General features: G+C 58.0%; 1 protein-coding gene across 1 annotated transcript in view; it reads left to right on the top strand.

Moving 5' to 3' along the window:
- INTS3 (integrator complex subunit 3) overlaps window positions 1–5,907 on the top strand; it is a 44,214-nt gene that overhangs the window by 28,291 nt on the left and 10,016 nt on the right. Inside the window, exons 17-23 of the mRNA XM_017740045.1 lie at window positions 1,178–1,269; window positions 1,664–1,770; window positions 1,986–2,102; window positions 2,682–2,811; window positions 3,902–3,956; window positions 5,282–5,385; window positions 5,658–5,816. Coding sequence (XP_017595534.1) covers window positions 1,178–1,269; window positions 1,664–1,770; window positions 1,986–2,102; window positions 2,682–2,811; window positions 3,902–3,956; window positions 5,282–5,385; window positions 5,658–5,816 — 764 coding nt within the window. The remainder of the gene's footprint in view (window positions 1–1,177; window positions 1,270–1,663; window positions 1,771–1,985; window positions 2,103–2,681; window positions 2,812–3,901; window positions 3,957–5,281; window positions 5,386–5,657; window positions 5,817–5,907) is intronic.

The following is a 5,907-nucleotide window of genomic DNA, read 5'->3' on the forward strand; positions in this document are numbered from 1 at the left end:
GGATCCACAAACCCTGCCCCCAAGGGATCCACAAATCCTGACCCCAAGGGATCCAAAAAACCCAATCCAAAGGGATCCACAAATCCCAATCCAAAGGCTCCACAAATCCCACCCCAAGGGGTCCACAAATCCCACCCCAAGGGCTCCACAAATCCCAATAGAAAGGGATCCAAAAATCCCAATCCAAAGGCTCCACAAATCCTGACCCCAAGGGATCCACAAATCCCACCCCAAAGGCCCCAAAATCCCAGTCCAAAAGTTCCACAAATCCCACCCCAAAGGCTCCAAAATCCCAATCCAACAGTTCCACAAATCCCACCCCAAAGGCTCCAAAATCCCAATCCAAAAGTTCTACAAATCCCACCCCAAAGGCTCCAAAATCCCAATCCAAAAGTTCCACAAATCCCACCCCAGAGGCCCCAAAATCCCACCCCAAAGGGATCCACAGATCCCACCCCAAAGACTCCACAAATCCCACCCCAAAGGCCCCACAATCCCACCCAGCTCCGCTGGCATTTCCCCCCAGCGCATCCCTCTGGATCCCAGAGTCGGCTGCACCTCCCAAATCCCCATCCCAAATCCAGCAGGGATTTTCCCCTGGCTGCCAAACCATCCCCAGCCCTCAGTGGGACCTCGGGGATGAATCCAGAGCGTTCCCGGATCCGAGGATCCGTGTGGCCCTCGTTAATCGTGGGAAGGCAGCGCCGCCAGCAAACCCTGCTGGGCTGATGTAGGAAAAGGCTTCTGGATTGTTCCCACATGGAATTCCTGGCCCAGCCCTCATCCCCCAGGGGGATCAGAGTGTCAGGGAATGATCCAGAGGCTCCGTGGCCCATCCCAGGGCAGGGAAGCGGTGCCAGGAGCTGCTGGTTCCAGGAACTGGGTCCTGGGGAGGGCTGGGGGAGTTTCTGGGAATCGGGATCCGGCCAGGAGCTGCATCCCTCCCATCCCTCCCAGTCCAAACCGGCTGCTCCTGGCTGCAGAACTGGGGGAACATTCCCGGGATGTCCCAGGATCCAGGCAGGAATCCCGGCAGGAGCGAAGGCCCGGACAGATCCGAGCATTCAGGGCCCTTCTCCCGCATTCCCGGAACTGGGAATTTCCTGCCCCTGACAGGGGGGGATTTTCCCCCATTTCCAGACCTTTAACCCCACTCTGCATCCCTGATCTCTTCCAGATCATTCCCAATTTCTACCCCCCTCTGGAAGCCCACGTCCGGCAGGGAGTGTTCAACTCCCTCACGCACATCGTGGAGAAGCGAGTCCTGGCGTAAGGGCCCCGGATTTTCCCACGTTTTCCCGAATTTTCCAACACGGACATGGCCACCTGCGCTCCCCCGGGTCTCTCCCGGCGCTCCGAGGGCGGTGGTGGTGTTATCCATAAAACCTTGGGAGAATCCATGAAACCTCAGGAGCAGCCGGAGTCGTGTCCTGGTGGCTGTCCTGGAGCCCTTCCCTGAAGGAAAAAGGGATGGAGGGGGGTGGGGGTGAGGGAATCGGGATTTCCCCGGGATGCTCCTGCTCCTCTCCCGGGAATTCCAGCCCCTTTCTCCCATTCCCACATTCCGGTGGTGGCACAGGTGAGGGGATCCTGAGGGAGCCCCGCTATTCCCATTGGGATCAGGCTCATCCCGGCTCCAGCTGATCCCTGTCCCGTCCTGCAGGCACCTGGCCCCGCTCTTCGACAACCCCAAGCTGGACAAGGAGCTCCGGGCCATGCTGAGGGAGAAATTCCCGGAATTCTGCAGCTCCCCCTCGCCCCCCATCGAAGGTAGGGAATGGGGGCTTGTGGCCGATCCTCTGGTGGGAGTTTTCCCTGGAATTCCTCCGGCAGCGGTGGCTGGATGGGTCGGACAAGGCTCCAGGGATGGGAACGGTGGGATTTAGGGAATTGTGGCTGCTCCGCCACGCTCCGGAGCTTTGCCGGGATCCTTTCCCGGGGCTGTTTTTTGGGAGAGGCCTCAGGCGGCTGCTCCGTGCTCCCAGTGAAAATCGAGGAGCCGGTTCCCATGGAGATGGAGAACCACCTGGAGAAGGATGACGGTTGCTATGACAACGCCGAGGCCGCCTTCAGCGACGATGAGGAGGAGCTGAACAGCAAAGGTGAGGGAGCTCCCGGAATTCCCGGAATTCCCCACGGACAGCAGAATTCCCAGCTGTAAACACGATTCCCTCCAAAGCCCAGAGTTGATCCCGTTGGGAGATCCCGATTTTCCTCCTGCAGGGAGGGTGTGGAGGAGCTGATTCCCACATCCAGCGTGGATCCGGGTCGGGATCCGTGCCCAAAGGGTTCCTTCCCTTTCCTGGCCATTCCTGGGAACTCAGAGGGCTTTTTCCAGCCTCACATCCCACTGGGCTCACCCAAATTCCCGCTCTGGAGCTGTTCCCGGCCTCGCCGCTCGGATCCCTGTGGGATTCCCGCCGTGCCAGGGCGTTTTCCCAGCACTGGGAAGTGACCTCAGGCCCGGGATGGGGCAAAGGATTTCACAGCAGCCCCAGAATCCCAATCCCAAATTAGAGACACCTTGGGAATGTTGAAGGGTCAGGTTTGGGAAGGGGACTGAGCAGGGACCTCGGTCCTGGACATTCCCAACGTTTGGGACACGTTGCCCTGGACACGGCTCCAAGGGAGGAGGAGGAGGAGGAAAATCCCTCATCCCGGCGGGGTTTTCCTGGTTTCAGGGAAGAAGAGGGAGTTCAGGTTCCATCCCATCAAGGAATCCATCGTGGAAGAGCCTGTGGACATCACCCCATTCCTGGAGCAGCTGGACGAGTCCCTGAGGGACAAAGTGCTGCAGCTGCAGAAGGGCAGGTGGGGCCCGTTATTCCCGTCATTCCCGTTATTCCCGTCATTCCCATTGCCGTGGATCCTTCCCAGAGCTCCCACAGCCCATGGGTTGTCCCCCACTGAGAGGGAATTCCTGCAGGAAAAGGGCTTGGGAAGAAGGAGCTGGTGGAATTCCTGGGAGCTGCAGGAGTGGGGACAGAGAGGGGAAAAGGCTCCGAGTTCCCTGCTCTGGTGTGGGATTGAGGAGGGAATGGGAATTCTGTGGGATTGAGGAAGGAGCAGGGATATCTGGGATGGAGGAGGGAGCAGGAATTCTGTGGGATTGAGGAGGAAGCAGGGATATCTGGGATGGAGGAAGGAACAGGGATATCTGGGATGGAGGAGGGAGCAGGAATTCTGTGGGATTGAGGAGGAAGCAGGGATATCTGGGATGGAGGAAGGAACAGGGATATCTGGGATTGAGGAAGGAACAGGAATTCTGTGGGATTGAGGAGGGAATGTGAATTCTGTGGGATTGAGGAGGGAGCAGGGATATCTGGGATTGAGGAAGGAACAGGGATATCTGAGATTGAGGAGGGAACGGGAATTCTGTGGGATTGAGGAGGGAACGGGAATTCTGTGGGATTGAGAAGGGAGCAGGGAATTCTGTGGGATTGAGGAGGGAGCAGGGATATCTGGGATGGAGGAAGGAACGGGGATATCTGCAATGGAGGAGGGAATGGGAATTCTTCGGGATTGAGGAAGGAGCAGGAATTCTGTGGGATTGAGGAAGGAGCAGGGATATCTGGGATTGAGGAAGGAACAGGGATATCTGGGATTGAGGAGGGAGCAGGAATTCTGTGGGATTGAGGAAGGAACAGGAATTCTGTGGGATTGAGAAGGGAGCAGGGATATCTCTGAGTGTTCTCCAGCCTCGCCTCCACCCTCGATTCCCAGCTCCCTTGGAATTCCCTCCATCCGAGGGAGCTCCTGCCCCTCAGTGATTCCATGGAATTCCTGGCTCTTACGCGCCCTCAATATCCCGATTTAACCATGGAACGTGTCCCGAGCCCCCCGAATTCCCGATCCCTGCTCTCCCGGATAACCGGGGTTTCCCGTCCCCGTTGTGCCGCAGCGACACGGAGGCGCAGTGCGAGGTCATGCAGGAGATCGTGGATCAGGTCCTGGAGGTAACGGAGCCGGGAGCGGCCGGGATCCAGCCCGGGCTGGGGATCTGGGATCGCCTCTGCCCCACCGGGAGTGGGGACATGGGAGCCTGGGGACGCTCGGATCCCTTTGGGATCCATTGGGAGCCTGGGCTGCTCCATCCATGGATCCGTCCCTGCTCCCGGTGCCTGAATGTCCCCAGCAGAGATCTGGGATCAGTGGGAATGATCTGGGATCGCTGGGAATGATCTGGGATTGGTGGGAGCGATCTGGGATTGCTGGGAGCAATCTGGGATCACTGGGAGTGGTCTGGGAGTGGTGGGAATGATCTGGGAGTGGTGGGAGTGATCTGGGAGTGGTGGGAATAATCTGGGATCAGTGGGAGCGATCTGGGATCGCTGGGAGCGATCTGGGATTGGTGGGAGCGATCTGGAATTGGTGGGAATGATCTGGGAGTGGTGGGAATAATCTGGGATCTCTGGGAGCGATCTGGGATTGGTGGGAGCAATCTGGGATTGGTGGGAGCGATCTGGAATTGGTGGGAATGATCTGGGATTGATGGGAATGATCTGGGATCAGTGGGAATGATCTGGGAGTGGTGGGAGCGATCTGGGATTGCTGGGAATGATCTGGGAGTGGTGGGAGTGATCTGGGAGTGGTGGGAGTGATCTGGGAGTGGTGGGAATAATCTGGGATCTCTGGGAGCGATCTGGGATCTCTGGGAGTGATCTGGGATTGCTGGGAGCGATCTGGGATTGGTGGGAGTGATCTGGAATTGGTGGGAATGATCTGGGATTGATGGGAATGATCTGGGATCAGTGGGAGTGATCTGGGAGTGGTAGTGATCTGGGATTGCTGGGAATGATCTGGGATTGCTGGGAATGATCTTGATCTGGGATTGCTGGGAGCGATCTGGGATTGGTGGGAGTGATCTGGAATTGGTGGGAATGATCTGGGATTGATGGGAATGATCTGGGATCAGTGGGAGTGATCTGGGAGTGGTAGTGATCTGGGATTGCTGGGAATGATCTGGGATTGCTGGGAATGATCTGGGAATGATCTGGGATTGCTGGGAATGATCTGGGATAGCTGGGACTGATCTGGGATCACTGGGAATGATCTGGAATTGGTGGCAGAGATCTGGGAATGATCTGGGCTCCCTGGCAGAGATCTGGGATTGTTCTCAAGATCCTGGGATCCCTGGCAGTGATTTGGGATCCCTGGCAGTGATTCGGGATCCCCGGTGCTGGAAAAGGCCCCGGAGCAGCCTGGGATCCGTTCTCGTGTCCCTTCCCTGTGCCAGGCAGGCTCCGAGCTCCTCCCATCCCTTCTCCCATCCCTTTTCCAGGAGGATTTCGACTCGGAGCAGCTCTCGGTGCTCGCGTCCTGCCTGCAGGAGCTGTTCAAGGCTCACTTCCGCGGGGAGGTTCTGCCGGAGGAGATCACGGAGGAGTAAGGGCTCGGAATCTCCTCCTCTCCCTCCGGGATCTGGGCTTTTCCCAGGGAAATATTCCCAGTTTTGGATGTGGCTTCCCTGGGAAGCTCCTCTGCTGGGCTCAGCCTTTCTCCAGGGTTTCCTTGGAGCCGGAGCTGCTGCAGGATATTCCTGCCTCCCCAGCAGCCGGCGGGATCCAGGGTGGGATCCAGGGCTTATCCCGAGCCTTTCCTGGGAAAACTCGGAGCGTGGGCGCCCCAGGAGCTCAGAGTGTCCGTCTGTCCCGCAGGTCCCTGGAGGAGTCCGTGGGGAAGCCCCTTTACTTGATATTCCGGTACGTCCCTTCCCAAATCCTTGGGAATTCCGGCCTCGTTTGCTCAATCCCGCGCATCCCAGCGCTGATCCCAAAATCCCAAGCAGTTTCTCGCTTCCCTCTGCCCTACTTTTAGTGGGAAACGAGGGGTTTCTGTGGGATTTTGGGGAGCGGGAGGGTGTCCGTCCCTGTCATCCCGCTGACATTCCCGCCGTTATCCCGGCGG

This window comes from Corvus brachyrhynchos, unplaced genomic scaffold (assembly GCF_000691975.1).
Source record: "Corvus brachyrhynchos isolate BGI_N302 unplaced genomic scaffold, ASM69197v1 scaffold787, whole genome shotgun sequence".
Taxonomy (NCBI): Eukaryota; Metazoa; Chordata; class Aves; order Passeriformes; family Corvidae; genus Corvus; species Corvus brachyrhynchos.